Below are 23539 nucleotides of genomic sequence, written 5' to 3'. Positions count from 1 at the left end.
TTGTCCACCATCACCACCCACCTCATCCAAGTCTGCTCACCCACTTTAACCCACTGGCTACAACCTGCAGTGATCTAAAAGCCATGGCAGAGTGTGTCGTTGCTTTAATCCCCTCCACGTATGCCGGGTGTCCTAATTATAGAATTCAGAATCTGCATTCTCTAAGACGCACTGCACCATCTTTAGCCTTGACTTTGGTAATCTCTCCTTACTCTGTTAGCACTGTGGCCTTTGCTTTGCCGGTCGTTGTGCTTGAGCAGCCTTGCCCAGGCTCTTTGTCTCCCCAGTTCTCCATCATAACTGTCATTTACTCAGACGCCTTATCCTCGCCCTCAGTGCAGGATCAGGTTCTCTCTATGCTGCCATTGAACATTATGGTTTACATATTTCACAGTTGTGTCATTGAACATTATGGTTTACGTATTTCATATTTGTGTTGGTTTGTTGGTTGATGTCTAATTCTTAGTCCAGAACAATGGTTCTTAACCTTCCTAATGCTGTGACCCTTTAATATAGTTAGTTCCTCATATTGTGGCTACCCTCTAACCATAAAATTATTTTGTTACTCCTTCATAACTGTAATTTTGCTATTATGAATCACAAGTGCAAATATCTGATGTGCAGGATATCTGATATGAGACCCCTGTGAAAGGGTCATTCGACTTCCCATTCGAGGCCCACGGGTTGAGAACCACTGGACTAGATGCTCAGCTCCAAGTGCGCTGGAGCACACTTCTTTTGTGTTCCAGCAGACAATACGGTTACGGCAGTAGGCACTTGATATTTTGCTACCTCTACTTTCTTTTAATTTACTCTGCTTTTATGTCACTGGCTCCATTTTGTGCGTTGTGCAGGGTGTTGATGTTAGCCTCAATTGCTGTAAACCTTTTTAAAAAACTATTATTAGATTATTTCTGTGTTGGGGGAATGGGCACATGGGATGACCATAGGACAGCCTGTGGGAATTCTCACCTTCCATCGTGTGTGTTTTAAATACCAAACTCAAGTTGTCAAGCTCAGAGGCAATCCTGCCAACTGCACATTTATTCTGAAGTAGATCACTTATTCAGAGAGTGTTTATAGTACAATTAATCAGAAGATCCAGTGATAATCCCTCCTCCCTGTCTTTCATCACTGTCTTGCACCAGAGAGTACATTTATTATAATCAAGGAAATTACACTGACAGATTATCATCACTGAGTCTGTAGTTTACATTAGAGTTTTTTTTAAAGAAATTATTACAATATAGATTTCATGACATAACTTTATGGGGGGAGTATTCTGAGTATGCACATCCCATGTGAGTGAGGGATCCCATGTGAGGGATCACTTGGTAGAATGCTATTACTCTATGGGTCCCAGGGATCAAACTCAGTCAGTAGGCTTGGCTGTGACCACCTTTACTCTGAGCCATCTTGCCAGCCTTTGGGATGCATTCTTATTGTACATTCCATGGATTTAACGATGATGTGTATCCACCATGATATAGAGCAACTCTGCTGCCCTAGAAATTCCATGTGTTCCACTGTCTCATCTCCCTCTTTGCCGGCCCCTGGCAATCACTGGCCATCCCTTTTTTCTCTAGGTTAATAAATATGATCTTTTGGTCTTACTTATATTGTCAGTTTTATTTACACAAATTTGTTTTCCTTTAAGCCATAGTTATAGCGCATTTTCCAGCATTCTTGTTATTTAACAAATATATCTTAGGCTATAAATACTTTTGGTGACACTATCTTACTTTTCTATATTCTACAAATTTTCATTATTAGTTATTGATTGATCTATTCATTTGTCTTTTGGGGGTTTTTTGTTGTTTTGGTTTGGTTTGATTGGTTTTTTTGTTTTTTGTTTGTTTTTGTTTTTTTTGTGGCACTGAAGGTTGAGCCTGGGACCACTGAACTGTATTTCAGCCCTTGCTGGAAATTAATTGCATATTATAATTTCAGTTGTAATTGCTTCTTTAACTGAGATTGTATAAAGTGGTTTTTGTTTCCATATCTGAGAGTTTTATCTTTTGGAATATTAATCTATAGCTTAATTGGGTCGAGGTTGGAGAGCTAGTGTGGTTGGCGGTCTGGTTGTGACAGGGTCTTGCATATCACAAGCAAGGCTGCGACTTGCGCTGTAACTGAGGATGGTTTGGAACCTTTGACCCTTGTGCCTGTACTAGCTGAGTGCGGCGATCACAGGCAGCATCGCTGTGTCCAGTTTTTGTGGTGCTGGGAATTGAACCCAAACTAGGAATACTTCCCCAACTGAGTTAACATCTCTGGCCCTTGAAAACTGATATGTTATTGAGTCTCTGAAACTTAATATGTTCTCTGTCTTAATCTTATGTGTGATTAGTTTCTATGAATGTCCTCAAAAACAGTGTGTGTTCTCTACGTAATAGATACAGTGTTACCTGTGTCTATTGAATTGCACTTGTTAATTTGAGTACTTACATATTCTTTATATTCTAAGGGGTTTTTTTGTATGATCAGGTTCTGAGAGAGCTTAATTAAAATATTCTAAAACAAAAATAGGTTGGGTTTTTTTTTTTGGTTTTTTTTTTTTTTTTTTTTTTTTTTTTTTTTTTTTTTAGTATTTGGCTACTGAGATTGGTACATGTAGATTGATTTGCATGCCAGGCAAGTGCTGTTGCCACTCTCTTGTTTTGATTTTGACTTAAGCATCCTCCTCTTTTGTTTTTCTCCAGTCCTGTCTTCATTTATTTAATTGTTGCCTTTATTCATTCTTTATCTTTTACATGGTTTTAGAAACTATACTTTGAGTTTCTATTCTTTTATGGATTACTTTTTTTTTTTTTTTTTTTTGAGCTGTGGGTCTCCCTCTGTTGCCTACATTGGTCTCCACCTCCCAGACTTGAACCACACTCTTGCCTTAGCCACCTGAGTTGCTAAGATGACAGGCATTTTAAAAATTTATTTAGAGCGTGTGTACAAGTACATGCCATGGTGGGCATGTGGAAGTCAAAGGTCAACTTGTGGGATTCATCTCTCCCTTTCCACCATGTAGCTCCTGGGGATCCAACTTAGGTTGTCAGGCTGGACAGCAAGTGCTGAGCCTCCAGCATGCAGCTGTTCCCAGCACGTTTGTATTGGTTACTTCTAGGCTGTAATTTGCATCCTTTATCCTTTTATCAAGCCATAGCACCCAGGCAGTTCTGTTTCTAACTTGTGACACTGTTGGAGCCTCTTGTGCTTTGTAATTGAGTTCCAGTTTGTTTCCCCGGTTTCCTCGGTTTCCTCTGGACAGTCGGCTCCTTACACTTGCTAAGTGAGTTCATGTATTCTTTTCTACATTTCTACATCTACTTTTCTATATCTCTTTACTAAGATTTTAAGTGTGTAATAAATTCAGCTCTGGCAGGGATGAAATGTTTCTTTGTCTCTTTCTTTTGCCTTTTTATACTTTATTCTGAGCTCTTTAGATCCCAGGTGTCCCAACCCCTCCAATCCCCCCCACCATTGTTTTCTCTTCCTTTACTCTGTTTTTCTTGTTGAAGAGTTTGTTATGAGTCTGACTGCTTATCTTTGTAAATCTTGGCTTTTAAGGTTTTACAATTTTGTGCTTGACAATAGTATTCTGGGTTTGGGCTCTTTTATTTATTTCATTCAAAGCCTGTTCTGTGCCTTAAGCCTGATTTTGTGGTCATTTCCCCTCCTTCTACTCTTTTACCCATTGGCCGTTTTTATAAGTATGTGTGTGTTCAGGTACATGCACAGGTAGAGGTGTGTGTTTGTGTGGGGGAGGGGGAGGGAGAGGGAGAGAGAGATTCACAGGAATACTGGCCAGTGAGCCTCAGGGATTCTCCTATTCCTGCCTCCCCAGTGCTGGGAACACAACACATGCTACCACATGCTACCTGGCATTTGTATATAGGTTCTGGGAATCAAACTCCAGTTCCCATGCTTTCAAAGCAAGTGCTTGAAATTTTTTGTATGTTTGTTTGTTTGTTTTTAAGACAAGGTCTTTCCATAGCCCTAGCTGTTCTGGAACTCTGCTTTATAGACCACGCTGGCTTCTTACTCACAGAGATCGGCATGCCTCTGCCTCCTGAGTTCTGGGATTAAATGTGTGCACCGCTAAGCCTGGTTCTTGGTGAAGATTTTAACAGGAGTATTTGCACCTTATTGTTCAGTCTAGTATCTTTTACAACCTTCACTTTTTCACGTTCATTTTTCTAATTTCAAATTCTCTTTTCAGCATTTTTTTATTCCACTTTTTAAAATTAGTCAGTGTGAGGCAGGCGGATTTCTGAGTTCGAGGACAGCCTGGTCTGCAGAGTGAGTTCCAGGACAGCCAGGGCTACACAGAGAAACCCTGTCTTGAAAAAAAAAAAATTAGTGTATTTATAATTTTTTTTGGCATTTAGAAATTTGCTTATTTTAACAATTATTTGTATTCCTTCTTTTATATATTAAGATACCTTTAATTTGGGGACTGGAAAGATGGCTCAGTAGTTTAAAGCGCACTGGCTGCTTTCCCAGAGGACCCAGGTTCAGTTCCCAGCACACATGTGGTCTTTAACTCCAGTTCCAGAAGATCTGACACTCTCACACAGACACACATGTAGGCAAAACACCAATAAAATAAATTTTTGGCTGGGCAATGGGGAAGGGCTTGGCTCAGTGATTAAGAGCACTTACTGTTCTTCCAGAGGACCTGAGTTCAATTTCCAGACAGTTCACAAATGGTTATAACTCCTGCTCCTCAGGGTATATGACACCCTCTTCTGGCTTCCAAGAAGCACCTGTATACATACGACATACATGCACATACACATACACACACCCCTCTACCTGTATATGTGTGACGCACACCTAATTAAAAGGAAATAAATGATTAATTAAAAAGAGATACCTTTAAATTTTTAAACTATGAATCATAGGGTTTGTTAAAACTTTTTGTTATGGACCCATCAAGCATACAAAGAAGCGGGAAGACTTTCCTCAGTATCCATATTTGGCCTTTCTTTTGATACATGCGTTTGAATTTAAGTGCATGTTTTTCCTTTGTCCTGTCTTCACCTGTATAATTGTTCATTTCCTCCTGTGCTGCTTTGCTCTGTCTTCTTTGTAGGCTCATTTTGTAGGGGATTTATTTGTAAAAGACTGTCTACTTAAGGGTGTTTTGTTTTCACCTCCACTAGGCTCCTGCTTAGCAGCTTAGACGTATGCGTTTGTGCCTGGTCAGAGCCTGACTTGCAGTGGGCACTCTGGGATGATGGCAAAGCTGTGTGCTCCTCTGACCTGGCCGGCAGTTTTATGTAGTGATGTCCATTCTGGTTCTTGACGCACCTGAGACCTACACCTTGAAGTCTAGGGTTGGGGAAACAATTAAATCCTCAGTCCTCACCCCTGGTAAGAACTGTAGCTACCCTTTCTCCCCCCTCAGCCCCAGAATGGTAGGTAGCACGTGCTTTTATTTCAACACTCAAAAGGCAGAGGCAGGCAGATCTCTATGTGGTCAAGGCTAGTCTGTTCTAAATAGTGAGTTCCAAGCCAACTGAGGATACCTGGTGAGAACCTGTCTCAAAAAAGAAAAGATAAAGAAACAGAGCTTGGGAACTGTGAGATGCTCAGCGGGCAGAGGAGCTGCTGGTTGCCTGGTGACCTAAGTCCAGCCCCCTAGTATTCACGAAGTGGAAGGAGACAAGGCTCACAGGCCCCCTCTAATAAATACATTAAAAAGTAATAATTAAAACTAAGTTTAAAAAACTAGTTGGGTGACAGTAGGAGTAGGGGCAAGTGTTAAAGCTGAGCTAGAGCCTTGTGAGAAGTAACACTGACTCATAGTTTAATGTGTGAAGAAAAAGTCACTTGGGGGTGGTTTCTTGGTAAGTCTATACCTTTTCAGATGTTTAAATCTCATACTTTGTTTAACAAAAACAGGAACCCTATGTGTTGTGCTTCAACTTGCGTTTTTTTCTCAATGCTGTGGCTGTCTCTCGTGAATGGTCATGAAGCTGTGTTTGTGCGTGGTTTTTTCAATGAAGCGTGTTTGTACGTGGGTTCTTGTTTGTTTCTTTTGTGGTGCTGAAGATTGAACCTAGATTTTGGTGCATACTAGGCAAGCTCTTTAGCCCTCAGCTTTAACACTTGCTCCTATTTCTATTCTTGATTCCATGCTTAGCTCTGTGTGAGAGGTGTAGACTAGGATTTCTATAGGTTTTGTTCAGAATTGAGGAAAGTCAGTAATTTTCCCACATTAGACTCTCCTTTCCCTGCTAGTGGTTTTGTTTGTTTCTTTCTTCTTTTTTCCCTGTGTGTTTTTAACAGCTAGGACTTTTGTCCTCTGACAATGACTGGCTCTAGTTCATTGAGCCAGTACCTCCCATCATCCCTTTTGTCTGTTTTAATGGCAGATGAGGAAAGAGGGAAGTAGTCGTATGTGGTCACACCAGGAAGAGGCTGGGCAGTGAACCCAGGCAAGTCTGGCTTGCCTCCCTGTACTCCCTTCTGCTTCATTGCAGACAGAACAGGGAGGAGGTAAAGTCTCTCAATGGTTTCATTACTTTAAAGATAACTTTATGGCCTGGAGCTCAATAGAGCGCTTGTCTAGGACTCACAAAGCTTTGAGTTCAATCCCCAGCACCATATAGACTAGGTATGTGGTATCTTAAATTCTGCAGAGTATAGAGTATTCAGTCTCATCCTCGGCTACATACTCTGGTCCACGGCTTAGACTAAGACCCTGTCTCAATAATCAGTCAGTCCATATAATGTCTGGTTTTTTTTCTGTCTGATTGTAGGAATCATATGGGCTCATTTAGGAAATATGGAAAATATACAAATTTATAAAGAAAAGATAACAATTAACCACAGTCATACAATTTAGCTATAACTATAAGCATTTGTAGTATTTCCTTTGTATTTTAAAGGAAAATGCCTACTATAGATTTATTATTTTGTTTTATATTTAATTTTGTGCTCTGCTTTTATTACCTAATAGTCTGGACATTTTTTTATTATTTAAATAAATGCTAAAGTGCCATTTGTAAAATTTACTTAATGGTGGTATACACTTTTAGTTCAGTACTTGGGAGTCCGAGGCAGGTAGATCTCTGTGAGTTCAAGGCTATGCTGGTCTATGTAGCAAACTCCAGGCCAGCCAGGATTGCATAGTGAAACTCTGTCTCAATAAAATAATATATAGTTTTCAAAAGTTTGAGAAAGAATATCACTCTATCTTTTGCTAGCCTCAAATTTAGAATCTTCCTGCCTCTGCCTCCCAAGTACTGGGATTACAAATTTGATTCATTATGTCTGTCAAATATATTTTAAAATATTTGAGAAGTAAAAATGACATATAGTTTAAAATGTATGAAGTAAAAGTCAGCAGGACTTTGGGGGTAGTTTGTTGGTAAGTCTGTACCTTTTCAGATTTTTAAAAACCACATATTTTGTTTATATTTTTAACAAAAACAGGAGCCCCATGTATTGTACTTCAACTTGCTTTTCTCTCGTGAATGTTCATGAAGCTGTGTTTGTGTGTGGTTTCTTGTTTGTTTCTTTTGTAGTGCTGAAAATTGAACCTAGATTCTGGTACATGCTAGGCAAGCTTTTTAACCACAAAGCTACGTTTCACCCTTTATTCATGTTTTTATAGTCATTTGCCTCAGAATTAAGAAAAGTACAAAAGTGCTTATGAGTAGGCACTTAATGAAAACAACTGTAGATAAATTCAGAGTACAAACTTCGAGTCTAGAAAGCAATCATGGGGGCTAGTGGTTAGGGCACTTGCTGCTGCTCTTGTAAGTGCCCCCTTAACTCCAGCTTCTGGATCTGACACCCTCTGTAAGTACCTGCACAGTACCCACAGGTACCACACATCTATACAGACACATACATGTAAGTAAGTAAATAGTAAAGTGAAACATTAACCTGGGCCTGGCAGCTCATATGTGTCATCCCAGCACTTGGGAGGTCGAAAGTTCTAGCCTACTCGGCTACACAAGAACCCGACAAAACAAAAAAACAACAAACAAGAGTCGTTTTTGTTGTTGTTGTTTTTAAACTAAAATATTTATAAGCTGATGCATGATAGGTTTTTTCTTAAATGTTTGCTTCCCATACATTTAAATTGTGTCTTATGAGACCTGCAGAGCAGTAGCTGGCCAGTGTCCTAATCTCTCAACCTTTTCCCTCTTACATCCTAGTTGTCCTCTCAGGCTATTGGAAGCACAAGAAACAGCTGGGAGGTTAGGAACGGTGGAATGCTGGGTTCCACAGAGGAGCTGCCTGGCATCTGGCCTTCGTATCCAGCTTTATATTTTTGTGTTTCTCCTTGTTTCATGAGAACAGCTCATTTCTGGCCAGTGTTATTGATTGTATGATGTGATTTTGTGCCTAGATGAGAATGTAGAACCATGTCCTCTCTTTTCCTCACCCTGCCCCCTTTCTGCTGCTTAATCAGAAAAAGTGTCACTTGGTCTTTTTCCAAGCCACTGAGTTTGAATGATCTCTGTTGCTCAGGAGGTGGGCAAGCTCTTTCTGGTTCCTGCTGAAGTTACCTGACAGCGGAAGGTGAGCATCTGATAGTTATAATTCCAGTGCTCCCAGGGCTGGAGGGCTTTAGTTAAGAGCAGTAATCATGATCTTATCTGTGTACTTCTAACAGTATCTGTTTTACTTCCTGGGGCTCCCGTCTCTCCTTAGGACTCCTCTGTAACCCTTCCCCTAGCCTTCCCCTGCAGTCAAAGTGGGACGAGATCACAAGTGGTTTTCTTTCCTTCATGCTAAGACCTAGGAAATAGATTTTTAACATCACACGGCCAGCCAGGTCATCAGTAAAGCTGTCACATATCTGGCACATATAATACTGAGCCATGGATCTAGTTATGTGTGCTTATTGTAGAAAAAAAAAAAAAGTAAGGCCCAGCCATACTCAGCCTCAATACATCAGATTGGGACTGTATTTCAAAACAATTCATTGGCACCCAAGAGCTTAAGATCAGCGCCTGTGAAGCCTGGTGAATTTGCTAATGACTACTTTGAGAGCCAGTTCCTAGGAATTTGCCTAGATCCTTTCTTACCTTTGGGGCCCATATCTTCCAGATTATGGAGAATAGACAGGGAGTGCATTACCGTTGTGTTGTTTCAGAGAATGTTCAAGATGCAAGAGTTACTAGTTTGCACAGAGGTGTTTAAGGAAAGTTCTTCTTTTCTTTCTTCCTTCCTTTCTTTCTTCTTTTAATGACATTTCTTATAGGTGTCAGAATGTAGAGACGTTAGTAAAGAGTTAGTGGTAGCTTTACCCCTGTGCTTAACCCTAGGGAAAGGGTTAATTTTTGCCTTGAGGAGAAGTGAGGGATGGGAACTAAAATTGCTTCGGACATCTGAGCTGTGCTTTAATAAGATATTCCAGGTGGTCAAGGAGTAATCCTAAAATAGCCTAGATACTTAACTGCTTTAAAGTCAGGCTCCAGGCTCCAGGGAGGTAGGGCTCTGAGGAATGTGGTGCTGGCTCCTGAGGTCTTAGAGGCGTGGTCTGCTGGGGTTATTCCTGCCACCCCCAATCCAAGGGGAAACAAAAGCCAAGCCTTCTTGGGTGTGGAGGCGTTTGCTAATATTAGGCCTCCCCCACCTCCCCCCACTTGGCAATAGTGAAGCCTCTGGCTTCTGCTTCTCTAACCTGGCTTTCTTCCTAGCTGTGGGACTGGTATTGTCACCCCATCCCCTAGACAGTGGTCTGTTTTCATTAGTGCTCAAAGGCTTCCTGCTTGATCCCCTGCCTGGCTTCTCTCTGTTTGCACAAGAGCATACTTCTCTCCCTCAAGAATTCAGTCATCCCCTCTTTCATTCCCTCAGCCCAATCCAACTGATTCTCTTGAGTTGGCTTTTCTTTAGATGAGTTATTTCCCCTGGTTCTGCTGCCCAACCCCCACCCAGCCCAGGTTCTCAGTTGGCAAGGCCACCCACCCATCATTAGTTATACAGATACTATATTGGCACTGTAAATCACCACTGGGGGTATTAAAAAGATATTTAATAAATGAAGAGTCAGACCATTCTTTTGCCTGAAAGACTAGCTGCTATAAAGGAGTTGCTTCTGTGGTAGGCTACTCTGTTCCTTCAGTGCTGTCTAAGTACTGGTCTTCTTTACCAGGGTGAGGGGCAGGGAGTCTACAGTAGTCAGAAGTTAATGTAGGGACTAGTGCGATGGGGCCATGGTTAAGAGCACTGGCTTCCCAGCACCCATGTGCCACCTGTAACTCCAGTTCCAGGGATCTGCTGCCCTCTTCTCAGCTCCTAGGACTCCTGCATGCACATGGTACACACCAACACACACATACACATAAGATAAAAAGGACTTAGAAATAACTTTTAAAAGTTAATTCGGGGACAGGTGCAGTGGTGCATGCCTTTAATTCCAGCATTTAGGAGGCAGAGGCAGACAGATGTTTTATTATGGATTCGATGCCAGCCTGATCTATATAGCACATTCCAGACCAGGCTGTAACTGGTAAGACCCTGTTTTGAAAAAAGGGAAAAAGCTAATGTAGAAAAAAAGTAATGCTTAAGGAAACCATAGACAGTGCCCAGAGCCATGAATTTGGCAGTTAATAACACTGGCTGCTCTTCCATAGGCCAGAGTGATTCCCAGTGCCCACATGGTAGCTACCAACCAGTTCCAGGGTATATGACAGTCTTTTGTGGCCTCCAGGGATACCAGGCATGCATGTGGTACACAGATACACATATAGGCAAAATATCCATATACATAAAATTTTTAAAAAAATCAATCTTTTTTAAAACTCACAGATATAAATGGAATTTATTTTGTTTTGTTTCTTTCACAGTACCATTAAGCTACATCCTTAGCATAGATATTATTTAAAATTGTTTATCTCCCCCCACTAAGCTTCACTAAACTGGAAGCTTTGATCTGTCTTCTGTCTTTTCCCCTCAGAACCTCTTAGAAAGTCTAGTATAGCCTAGGAGATCAGAAGTCCTATATATGAGTGACAAGACCAGGAAAAAACCTGCAAAGTGAAAGACGCCCACAGCCCTGGCTCCATTAGGTGTCTGTACATCCATGTGTACAAATTATTTTTCCAACAAAAGTAGTTTGTTAAAGCTATGCAGAATATTGATTTCGTCTTACTTCTCATTTCAGAAAGTGTCTGCTGCCTCCCCACTGTTCACAGTTGAGAGTCTAAGTTTCCTCCTGGTATTCAAGGCATTTCACAGCCTGTTTCCACTTTAAACATTAGACTCGACATACTTACATCCTCCTGCCAAAACATGCCTTGTTTATCCCCTACCCTGTGCGCATTTGAACTATAAATCTCCCCTCCGCCCATGTTCCTCGAGGCCACTCTTACCTCCAGCTCTGAGCCTCAACCTTCTACCTCCCAAGCACTTGGTGTTTGGGTATTTTAGCCTTAACTCTGTGTATGCATGTCTTGCTTTTCTGGTTCTTGGGAGCCCTCCTGTTGGGGTGGGGACCACTTGGGAGCCCTCCTGTTGGGGTGGGGACCACTTGGAAGCCCTCCTGTTGGGGTGGGGACCATGTTTGTTTTGGAAAGCTTCACCTCAGCAGCTTGCCTTACCTGGTGGGTTCTTGGGGAAATGTGGGCGGACTGAATTTATCATCATGTTTTTGCTTCCCAAAAGAGAAAAAGTAAAGCCACATGGTCCAACCCACCTTGTGTGGGATTCCAGACCTTGAGACTCCAGATTAGTTGGTCGTTCAGAACCAAGCCTCTGCTTGCTTCCTAAGAAGGCTTTCTCCATTGCCAGGCAGTCCTGTTAGAAGAAGGCCTTTATCCTAGAGCGGAGATCTTCCTGGCCAGTTCTGCCCAGCTGCTGCAGTGTTGCTGGCTGGAACTAAGAGCATGGCTCCTCTTCCATAGGTGGCTTTTTAGATCTTCAAAGAATGGTCTGTTCATGTTTCCTCTGCTTTGTTGATCTGCTAGGAGTGAGAAATTAGAGGTTTGGTGTTTTAATTTTGAATAGCAGTCATTTAAGACTGACTTATTTTATTTTGAAACCTTTATATGTACATGTCACATTCCTCTGGTCCCTACAGAAGTGTAATCTCTTCTTTCCTCTTCCTCCACTTCCCTTTCTCCTGATGTCCTTTCTCCCTGTGGGAAAGCTGGTCATCCTAGAGTAGACCGTCTGTTCTGGAGGTAGAGGCAAAGCTTTTCCCTTTTGGTGTCCCTTGATAACTCCTAGGGCAAGAAAGGCCAATTTTCTTCTGGCTGAACTGCCCAGATGAAGCTAGTGAGAAGAATCAGGAATAAAAGATTCTCTAATTAATGAACCACTCAGGCCTCGGTCTGGCCATTCTGTAGACAGACTTTTCTCTACTTTGCATACTTAATTCCCCTGTGCAGAGCACAGTATGCTGCTCTTTGCAACCCAGGAGGTAGCAGATCAGCACCAGGCAAGCCAGGCAAACCCAGTTAGGAGCTGTGAGACCTGTGGAAGTGGCTTTTCAGTTCTCTGACCCATGTTTTCTCCAACTCAAACCATTTTCATATGTAGGATTAAGTAGGAAAAGTCATCTAAGATGTCATATATACTCTAGCAGATACTACACAGTGCACGCCAGTGCTGGCTTCCTGCCCCTTTCTCTCCTCCCAGTCTTCTTTCACTACCTTTTTGAAGGTGTTTAAAGGCAAAATAGTCTGGTTCCCCTGGGGGAAATGAGTTGAATGTGGGTATGGCAGCTAAAACTAGTCTTTGGGTGAGTATTTGGAGACAAACTGTCAGTTTCCTGTGAGCTCCTGGTGAGATCAAAGATGTTAAAAGAGATTTCTGAAGTAAGAGGAGGCTGAAGAGGCTGTAAATGGCAATAAGTAACCATTGGCTACTGTTGACATCGACCCTTATTTCCCCTTAGCCCCAGTTCTGGGCTCTGTAATACTGCTGCCTATGCCAGTGGCTTCAAAGCCTGTTCCTAGCAGGCAGTGACTCTTCCTCTTACAGACCCCTGGTGTCTGGTAATCACAGAGGTTGAGACGTCTCTTGGCATGTGTTTTACCCATTCTCCGTCTGCTTCTATTTTTCCATATTTTTCCCCACTACTGCAGTCCGTCAGCCACACTTGATGTCTAAGAAAAACTATCTTAGGGCTGATAACTTTTTAGTTAATCATGTCCACATCCTGGTGGTAGGTCAAGAAAACTTAAATTGCATAAGTGAGCTATTTATAGCATCCAGTCAGAATTGTAAACAGAGGAAAGAACTGTAATAACCCTTTCATTGCAGGGGAAAGGGGTGACAGAGGAGACAGTGAATCCCAGGGAAACTGACCATGCCTCTCAACAGCTATCAGTGCTGTCTCTGTGCTAGGGGCTAAGGATTCCCTCAAGATGCTTAAGATTTGAAATGAGGTACAGATGACCAGAACATGAGGTGACAGCCCAGAAAAGAAACTAGCAGGCTTCATGAAGAAACTGTCATCCCAGCTAGACTGTGATGTGGGCAGGCAGGATGCAGGACTAGTCTCACTATAGCTAAAAAAACACCCTGTAAGGCTGAGTAAAGTTAAGCTGCTTCAAGATGAAATAATAATATGAGATATCTCTGCATAGGCCCCAGCCAGACATTTTAAACTAAGAAATTAACTGTTGCAGGACAGTGGGGCACACTCCACTGTTAATCCCAGTACTCGGAATACAGACGTAGATGGATCTCTGGATTTGAGGCCAGCCTGGTCTACAGAGCAAGGAGCAAGACAGTTAAGATTTATACAGAGAAACCGTCTTGAACTCCTCCCCCAAAAGGGGGGCTTATCCTTGCCTTGGAACAGGAGAAGAAAGACTCACATGCATCTAGACACCCTTTTTGCCTTGCATTTAAAAGATAATAAAGTTCAGTGTCTCACTTACATCCTGTGGCTACTGTGCTCTGTGGTCACTGGGTTAGAGATGTTTCTGCCTAAAACCCTGTCACTGTAACATGCATTTGACATGCACTTTATGGTGTCCTTCACAATTCTTCCTTCTGCTCCACTCCCTCCACCCCAACCCTGTAGCTAACTCCTCTCTCCATCAAGCACGCTCTAAGCTGTTTCCTACTAAATGGCTATAGCCAATGCTTACAATTCCTTGCAGTTGGGGTAGATCTGGAAAAAGTGGAGACATGGTGGATACCAGCCTCTCTCCCACCCTTCCCTATCCCCTCCTCATCCCCAGCGTTCTTCTCTTTGCTGTCTGTGGAGCTCTGCTGGCACTTGGGTGTTTATTTTCACACATAGTCCTCAGGTGGCCACACTAGCATGCTTGTTCTCACACCCCTCCCCCACTGCTGAAAGCCCCACTCATTGAAGGTTGTGGATTAGGTCCTTTCCCTCCAACTGAGCGTGACACAGTTCCTGAGCCTTTGGAATGCCTGCAAGTTACTGTAATTAGCAAAAACTCAGTATTTTCATCTTGGGGACTGATAAAGAATTCTCCTGTGAGCATCAGCCTCAGAACTCTAGCTGCAGAGTTGGAAATTGAGCTGCCACAGTAAACAGCTGACATAACAGAACCACAGTGATCCCCCATTAAATGTCTTTCAGCCAATAGGAGCTCCCAGGATAATTGACTTTCCAGCAGGAATTACTGGCTAAACAAAATCACTGGGCATTAGGGCAGCCTCCTGCAGTCCTTTGAAAGGGTTCAGATGTAACTGTCTGGTTTTGCTGACCCCACAGACATAACTCATCTTGATTATTCACTGTGCTGGTTGCCACCAGATGATACTAGATTTCTGGTGACTACAATCACAGTGTGGAGTTGAATTTAACAACAGAAAAGAAAAACAAAACAAAACCCCACAATGCTACTGCTTGGTGTTATTGAAGGACACTGGTAACTGTCTCCCTCTGGGACTGGTGTGTGCAGTCCCTGACCAAGCACTTTCTTATATACATTGGTGACAAGATAAGCAGAAAAACAATTTGGTGTAGCCTGTTTCATTTCAACTGACAAGGGGTCACTTCTGTCAGACTCAGCCTCACCACGTGCTGCTGTGAAGAAGGGGTCTGCATCTGAGAACCAGCTCTGTGCAGGGAAGGCAAAGTATGGCCTCAAAAGATAGCTCAGTAAAGCCAGGCGGTGGTGGCGCACGCCTTTAATCCCAGCACTTGGGAGGCAGAAGCAGGCGGATTTATGGGTTCGAGGCCAGCCTGGTCTACAGAGTGAGTTCCAGGACAGCCAGGGCTACACAGAGAAACCCTGCCTTTAAAAAAAAAAAAAAAAAAGATAGCTGAGTAGTGAATGCGTCTTGCTTCTTAGGCACACAGGGGTTTAGGGTATGCATATGTGTATAAAGTAGAACTTACCCAGACTATCATTTCATGGTTTTAGAAAAGATTCCTGTACAGTCCAAAGGATGATCTCCCAAGAAGTCCCTGCTCCTAACCCCCTTGCCTTCCTCAAGCACTTACATACTTCTAGCAGGGGTATGTGCCTGTGGTCCAGGAGAGAGAACAAGGGAGCATATGTCACGGGCTCAAGGTATAGTTTCAGCTACCAGGACGGGGTGAACGGAGGACCCCGGGGAAGATTTTATACTTGCCACTAGTGTAGAGGTGGCTGGGCATCTCTGTGGTATAGATGTTTGTGTATTTGTTAAAGAGATTCTTAGTTGAAATAGCAAATTCATTATGTACTGGGCAGTGCTGTGTTGTGCTGGGGTACAAAAAAGATAAGTACAATTGATTTTTCTATCAAGGAACATTCCTTTCTGATGAAGATGACAAAATTCCAAAAGACTGTGAAGTTCTGAAGTAACAGAAGGGAGAGACTGCTTCTGGAATTGTTAATGCCGCTGGGGTGCAGGGTGGGTGCCTACAGATGAGGAGTAAGCAGCCTGCTGAATAAGGCTCCTGAGCATGTCCCCTTTCCTCTTACTCAACTGAATGGCATAGCTTTGTTCTAACCAAAGGTTGGGTGTTTTGCTTATTGTTTTGTTTTTTAATTCCCTGATGAAAATTAGCATTTGTGCCAAGTCTGCACTTGGGGGGTGGTCAGGCATTTTCCTCACCGGGCTTGAGGCTGATGGAAGGCTACGCTGAGACTACAGTTTGTGGCCCTTTGCCCTTTGACCACTCACGGTGTAGTGCTGGGAACTGAGCTGAGCATCCTTGCACCCAGTGCTCAGTGAATGTGTCTCAGAATGATAGTTTCTAAGAAGTCAGCTGCAGTGGGGGTTCTTGGAAACATAGGCTTTGTGTCCTTCTCAACATTATCAAGCTTGAACAATATCCATCAACACAGGGAGAAGATTCTTTTGAAACCCACCCTTAGACCCAGCCACACACCACATCTTGAAACCGTCCTCATAAGCAAAACAGGAGGTTCTCAAAGGGTAGTGGAGGGTCCTGACTAGGCGTTTCTAATGGGCGGCAGGCAAGTGGGAGTGCTGAGGGAGGTTGTGTCTCCCTGAGTGAAGGTCTCGTCTTTCCACTTACATGATCCCACTCCCTCCCTACTAATGCTGTCTTTTGTCTCCTTCAGAATGGTGCTTTGACCTGGAGTGATGATGCTGATGGAGGCCGGGGAAGAGAGATCTCTCGAGATTTTGCCAAGGTCTGTAATATCTTGAGCTAAAGATAGAAGCAGCTCTGTAGTGGGCTGTCTTACCCTACACATACCCATGTGAGTGGCACATTTACTCAGATACCTGTAGGAGCTCTGGGATGACATCTGGCACGAGATGGGATGTTTCATTGTGTTTTTCCTTGGGGTCTGGCCTGCAGCTATATGAACTGGATGGTGATCCTGAAAGGAAAGAATTTTTGGATGACCTCTTCATCTTCATGCAGAAGAGAGGTAAGTGTGGTGACTGCTGTGTCACTGTAACCCATCCTGCTTGTCTAAGAGTTATTGAAATAATTGGCAGCCAGATTGAAGGAAGCAGAGAGGACCTTAGCAAAAGATGGATTTGGTTCTGCCTTCTTTTTGTCTCTCTTCTAATTAATTGGTCTCTGGAGACATTTCAACTCCAAATGTTTTTATTGTAGCCTTATAGCTGCCTCAAATTTCATTTAAATCAGCATGTGGCATGTTCTCTTGGTGTAGTTAGTCCCATGCGGACAGAGAAAGGTAAGTAAAAACATAGGGAACCCCTTGGGTTGTCTTGGAGAACCTGAAATGTTCCGTGAAAAGGAATGGCCTGCATTACCTATTGGATCTCTTTGACATAGTTGGAATATGCAGGTTAGCTGCCCAGTATGTAGACACCCATTCCTAATCCACTTTTTAGTTCTTTGTCCCGCTCACCCTCCGCCCTACCCACTATAGCTGGCCCCACTCTGGACCATGTCGTGACTGAGTCTTGAGCCCAATGACTCAGCTTCCTGGCTTTATATCCTGTCATAGCAATGGGTTCAGCAGCTAGGTCAAGCCTCAGGAAGCACGGCCAGGACTTCAGCCGCTCTATGAGGAGACCCATAGTACTTTATGTAACTCCACTTCATCACCCTCAGGATATAGCCACTAGATCCCACCAGCCCCTTCCTTAGGACTCTGCTAATACCTCATCACACATCCCTTGAGGTCTGTCAGTAACTTAAGATCTGGGAGGGGTGTTGGTGTTGGTTGTTGATGGTGTTGGCTGAGCTACCACTCCTGTTCATTCGTTCTCACTCTCTCTCTCCCTCTCTCTCTCATACTCTCCCCACTTTCTTTACTTTCCTCCCCACCCATGACTCTCCACCCTTTTTCCTCTTCCTTTTTTCAAAAGCCTTATGCCTTCATGGTAGTGAGTTGACACTGCTGGTTTTCTTTAAAGAGCAATAGAAAGATTGGAGGCTTTGTTCCTGTCTCCAAGCCTAGCAGAGCAGTATAAGCAGCCCTAATTAGTTTACTCCTCCAGCAGTTATCTGGAGCCGGTGTGTGTGAGTAAAAAAACAAAAATACAGCCCTGAAAGATAATGTGACTGGCAGCAGGGAGACTCTCTATGCCCTGAGAGAGAGAAATCCACTTAATACTTTGGTCTCGCCTTCCAATTGCCTTTTAATTATTTACAAGCTCCTCCAGCCCAGCTGGTACAAAGCCAGGCACTGATCCTGTCTCAGAGGGGCTGCCATAGCAGCATAGGTTTTAATCAGCGGCAGTGGGGCCCCTGCCTTATTTTTCTACTTTATTGTCTTTCTGTCTTCCCAGAAGGATCTTAAAAAGAAAATGTAAGCTAGACCAGCCTGGTCGTGAGTGAGGATGAGTGACTGTGTCCTCCTGTGTCTCCTGAAGGACAGTCACGTTGTCACACCTCTCTGTCTCTGGAGCCAGGCAGGTCAGGTTGGTGCTCAGGGTGTTTACTACCTGCGTCTTTAGGTTCCCCTGACTCTCCGGCTTGCCCTGCCGGTGGCTAAGCTGCCTGGACTGCTGTAGATCTACTTCCTTTCCATAACAGTACTGTAGGTTAGGACAGTGGCCTTGCTGTCCTGGGGCAGCCCCAAGAGAGGAAACATGATGGAATCCCGGGCTTGTTAGTTACTCCAATGCAGGTTTTCTTGGCCTTAGCAGCTGTTGACTTTAGGGACTGGGTTATCCTTTTTTATGGAAGTAAACTTGTACACTAGAGAATATTAATTAGCAATAGATGGCCTCTTCCCAGTCAGTGCCAACAGCAGTGCTCAGTCGTGGTAACCAGAAATGTCTCTAGAAGCCAGGTGTAGGGCATATAACTATAATCTCTCCATTTGGGAGAGAGAAGCAGGAGGATTAGAGTTCAAGGCCAGCCTCAGCTACAAGGTGTGTTGGAAGCCAGCCTGTGTGTGCTATGAGAAATCCTATCTCAAAGAAGTCCTGCCTGTAGATATTGTAAGTGTCCTGTGGGGACAAATTGCCCTCTAGAAAGAGCCACTGTCTACTCATGGAAAAGAGTAAGTAGAAAGTTTTCAGTGCAGGAAAAACAAAACAAACCAACAAAAAAAGACCTCCATGGAAGTCATATTGCATGGTTTTAGATTGGCATTTGTCAGGTAGTGTCTCAAGCTCCCCACCATCTCCTTCCTGATTTAGAGTGTAGAAGTGACCTCTAGGAGCCCATGCTGTGCTGGAGCACACAGAGACCGCCACCAAGGCAGACCCAGGACCTCCTTCCTGGAACACTGTTTGCTTCTAACCTAGGTTAGAGTGTGGTTCTGGTGACTAGGGAAGCAGGTTGTTATTCTTCAGAGTGGGATATAGGACATTCAAGGTTTAGGTCCCCTTAGTTGGGACTGCAGCAAGTCAGCTACTGCCGACCCACAGCACATTTGAAGGATAAGCAGTTGATTCCACAGGATCCACTGTACAAACCTGAATTTAAAAGTCCGGGTGATGCCCACCCGGGCTGGGAGCTGCTGTGCAGCTTCCATATACAGGCACCTCAGAGGAAGTGGACGGGGCTCTGAGAGAGGCAGTACACAGCAGGCTGCCCCAAATGACTGCAGCTGCAGGTGATAAAAACAGCCATCGTGTGGGAAGGGGCACAGGTTGTAACTGCTGCTTTGTGCTGTCTCCTGCCTTTTAACACATTTGGGTGAATTAACTGCAACAGATGGGCCTTTCAGCCTTTGGCCTTTAGTTAGGCTGAACTCAGTTACTTGCACCCTGGTGGCCCCTCCCCTCCCGATAGGTCAGTCTGCCAGTAGAAGAGCCTGAGATCACAGTGTGCTGAGCTCCTGCTGGTCTGAGGAAATGAGGCCCTTGGAGACGGAAAAGGCTGTGGATTGTGCAAAGCCAAGCAAACACCCACCCTTCTCCACCATCTTGAGCAAAGCCCTCTCCTTGGCCACGCCTTCCTTATCTGTAAGCTGTTGAAGGTTCGCTTAGTCAGTATGGAACTTTCTGTGTTCCACTTCCATGATAGCTCTGCTAAAGCTCCTGCAGACCATGGTCTACTCCTGTGGAGAAACAAGAAGAGAAGCCCTGTCAGCCGGTCTCTAGCAAAATAATTCTACAAAAACACCCGAGATTCTCTGAGTCCAAATGTTTCTTCCGTCTTCTTGCTAAATAACACCTCCTCCTTTTGCAGACTAAAGCCAAGCTGAGTTACACACATTGTGTTGCATCCAGTTTCTTTTCCTAGAACATTGTTCTCCAAATGATACTTAGATTTTAGAGCTCTGGTATCCATTTTAGCTGCACATGTACTCAGGGATGTATGTGTGTGTCAAGAAAATTAAAGCCAAACATGTAAATAAAATTGTGTACTAATTTAACTCACTGTGGGTGGTTCCTGAGCTTCCCGTCCCTTATGGTCAGTTTTCCAATGCCCAAGGGGAGGGGCCAGTTTGTCAGTCTGGTAAGCAGGGGCCAAGGATAGCTAGTTGTGTTTTTCACTCCATCAGTAGTGAGGAAGAAAAGCTCTTTCCCTGAGAGGAAAACCAGAAGTGTGGGCTCATTAAATAGGATGATCTGGTGGCGGTGGTAGTGGTGGTGTGATTTTAGAGTTATCTTTAGTATTATCCCAGATACTTTGCAGAACATTTTCAATCAATTGAGTGATTTTTTTCCTACTAAGAGCTCCAGCTCTGTGGGGTGGAAAGAGCAAGTTAAGAAGTGACAATGAAGAGTCAGCCCCTAGGTTAGGAGACTTTCCTAGCCAGAGAGCAGCCTCAGCATTGGTCTCCTCAGGCCTCGGCCACTGCTCTTTCCTTCTTCTTGCACTATCTTTGAGAAACTTCCCAACACCAGCCTCATGGTGGCTTGGTCTGCTTTTAGAGACACATACAAGCCCTGTTCCTCCTGTAGCACAGGACACCAACCCACTGGCCTCTGCATAGCAGAGGATTTGCTTAACACAGGTTAGAACTTTGCATACAAGGGGAAATCCTCATCTCTAGGCTAGCTATTTACTGAGGCAGGATGAGGCAGTGGACTTAGGAAAAACACCCAGAGTACCCTCTAGCAAGTTATTCTTTCTTGCCTCTACATCCCTGCCCCCACCCTTCACAATGCCAGGGTAAGCAACTACGTGGTCACAAGGAAGACCTTACTCAAAGATCTGCCCTCCTGCCAGTTCTGTAGTGGCTACAAACTGCCTCTGCTTTTCCCCAGTGGATTGTTAGATCTGTTTTTGATGTGCATATACAAAGAATTTACTGTGGGAACAGGGCTTGGTCTGCCTCAAAGTGCAATTTGAGTGTTTTTCCTTCTGTTGTGTGCTTATCTATCCATCTCAGGCAAGGAAGTGCTCCTGACATATATTGCTTTGCCTTTTGGTGGAGGTGGTTTCTCCTGTGCTCTGGGTATGGTGTGGTAAATGCTCTGTGCCTAGGACACCCTTTCTAATGGACAAAGATGCTTGTCAGATGAAATGAGTTTGGGAGCTTGAAATGCAAATCTGTGACTCTGAGTTAGAGCCTTTTTTCTCCCCCAGGTGATCGAGCTGCTGCTGCTAAGTACACTGTTTTTCTTCCTCCCATCTCTAATTGTCATTTAATACCCTGTAACCACCCAGCTATCCACAATATTGGAAAAGGGAGTGTGTTTATTTTTTTTAATGTACAATTATTTTGAATTCCTCACATTTATAAAATTCACTTCCTTTCCCCCTTCAAAATCTTGCATAAGTGAACTAATGCACAGTAATTAAGTTATTTATAGTATTCTATCCCCTCTGTTTCAGTGTGAGTCAGCATCTTAAAGGCTGGCCTAGGGAAAGACTGGGCTGAGGTTTGGGCCCACTTACACCATTAGGTGAGGATCTAGGAGGTGCTTGTCACAGATGGCAGAGGAAGCAGATAGCCATGTTGGCCTGACTGCTATCCTTCACCTCTGAACTTCAGAACAAGCAAATAGGAGGAGGACCACAACCTACCTCCTTCAAACTCTTTGTTAGCCTTTGAACTCAGGGATTTGTGTGTGCTGAGCTGACAGTCTGATGTAAAGTAAGAGGAGGTATGGTCATAGTCAAGACTTCATTATTAAACACAGCAGAATGTAACACCACCTAAAAAACCCAAGCTGGAGTATCAAAAAAGGCATATTTAAAATTAGCTTCCTGGTTGTAGAGCTGCCAGTCTTATTCATTGCTGATGACTGAAAATGGGAGTGGTGAATCTTGTCTCCATCAGATGACAAGATATAACATATATATAACATCCATACACACAGCCATAAGAATGAGCTGTGGCTGGCACACCCAGGACAATTCTAATAGACCTAATGTGTAGCAAAAGCAGGACACAAAGATTATGTATGACTTCATTCTTATAAAATTCAAGAAAATACACATCAGAATGACGGACACCTCCAGCCCTGGTGTAGGGTGGGATGGCGAACATTACTGGGAGGAAGGGCTTCTAGGGAATGTTCTGACTCGGAAAGGTTTCATATTCTGACCTGAGGGTTAATTTCACCCTCGCTTGTGGAAAATCCTCTGTCTAGTCAAATTAGTTAGTGTACTACGTCACCTGTAAGTAAGTTACATATCCCTGCTTCGGGCAGTTGGAGGCAGAGAGAGGGCTTAAGTATCCTTGTCTTTCTAATAACAGGAGCCTTGCCTTGCCTTGTCTTGCCTCGCCTTGCGGAACACCATGGCACAGACTGCTGCTGCCGCCTGCCGAACACTGCTACCCAGGCTTCTGTTGGGAGATATGTTCTATATAAACAAGTCAGGGAAAGAAATCACTAGCTAGTTCCCTTCCTGTTCCTGAGGAACAGGGCAAGGATTAATATACAGAGGAATGGTGGGGGTGTCAGTTTGCCTGCCTGCCTGTACACATTCCCAGGACTAACATAGATTTTAATTCTTCCAGACTCCCTCGTTGATTGTCTCATTCAGGCTATGGGCATGATTAATGACCTTTTTTAAAGCCAGGAAAAAAGCAGCAAGGGTCCTGGCAGGGCCACCCCTAGGTCCTAGGCTCTCACCCCCGACTAGTAGACAGGAAAGGACCCGTTGAGTGTCTTGACCAGATTGCTGCTGGTCTTCATTGGAACAAGTCATTCTCTGTGATGGAAAGGGTGGGGCGTCCCTTCAGTGGTTTCCTAGATGCTCATCTGTGCCTAGAGGCAGGGGCAGTGTCTCTTTTGCCTTTTCCCCTTCTCTGGCTACTTCTGTATCACTTGAGTGATACAGTAGGTCCCATGCTGGGGAGCAGCTTCTACCTAGCCATATCCACCCTGGAAGCTTTTGATGACAGCTCTAGCCTGTTAGTGCTAGTGTCCAGCAGCATTTCCACCAACAAGGGTTAAAGCCCCAGGAGTCTCAAAGGCTTTGCTTGGGTCCCTAGTCCTCATAAAAGCCTTTTTATATTGTCCCTGGGGCTGCCTCAGGCTCCCTGGCTGAAATCTGATAAGGGCCCTCTTTGTTGCAACTGTCAGTCTCCTTTATTGAGGAGGGAACTAGAGACCAGTGGCATTTCTTGGGGTACAGATAAGGCCCTGGATTCCTGTCAGAGTGAGCATGATTAATTACCCTCAATCCTAGCTCTTGCTTTGATAGCAGTGACTGACAGTCTGCAGGCTTCCCTGTCAGGTTCCCCCCACCACACACACACACATACACACACCCTTTCCTGTTGGAGTAGAGATCCTCTCCTGCAGGGCGGACACGGCAACCCACTGTGTTCTTTACCATGGGTGTTGGCTG

The 23539-nt window shown here is 43.9% G+C and overlaps 1 protein-coding gene across 3 annotated transcripts in view; it reads left to right on the top strand.

The window, feature by feature from the left end:
- The window catches only part of Arid3b (AT-rich interaction domain 3B), a 47961-nt gene that overhangs the window by 11242 nt on the left and 13180 nt on the right, over positions 1 to 23539 (top strand). For all 3 annotated transcript variants that reach the window (XM_031343883.1, XM_031343884.1, XM_031343882.1), the window contains exons 3-4: positions 16470 to 16541; positions 16712 to 16784. In XM_031343883.1, the coding sequence (XP_031199743.1) occupies positions 16470 to 16541; positions 16712 to 16784 (145 nt within the window). The remainder of the gene's footprint in view (positions 1 to 16469; positions 16542 to 16711; positions 16785 to 23539) is intronic.

Source organism: Mastomys coucha, unplaced genomic scaffold (assembly GCF_008632895.1).
Source record: "Mastomys coucha isolate ucsf_1 unplaced genomic scaffold, UCSF_Mcou_1 pScaffold23, whole genome shotgun sequence".
Classification (NCBI taxonomy): Eukaryota; Metazoa; Chordata; class Mammalia; order Rodentia; family Muridae; genus Mastomys; species Mastomys coucha.
The sequence above is the reverse complement of the archived record's forward strand: the minus strand, read 5'-3'. Positions and strand labels throughout refer to the sequence as shown.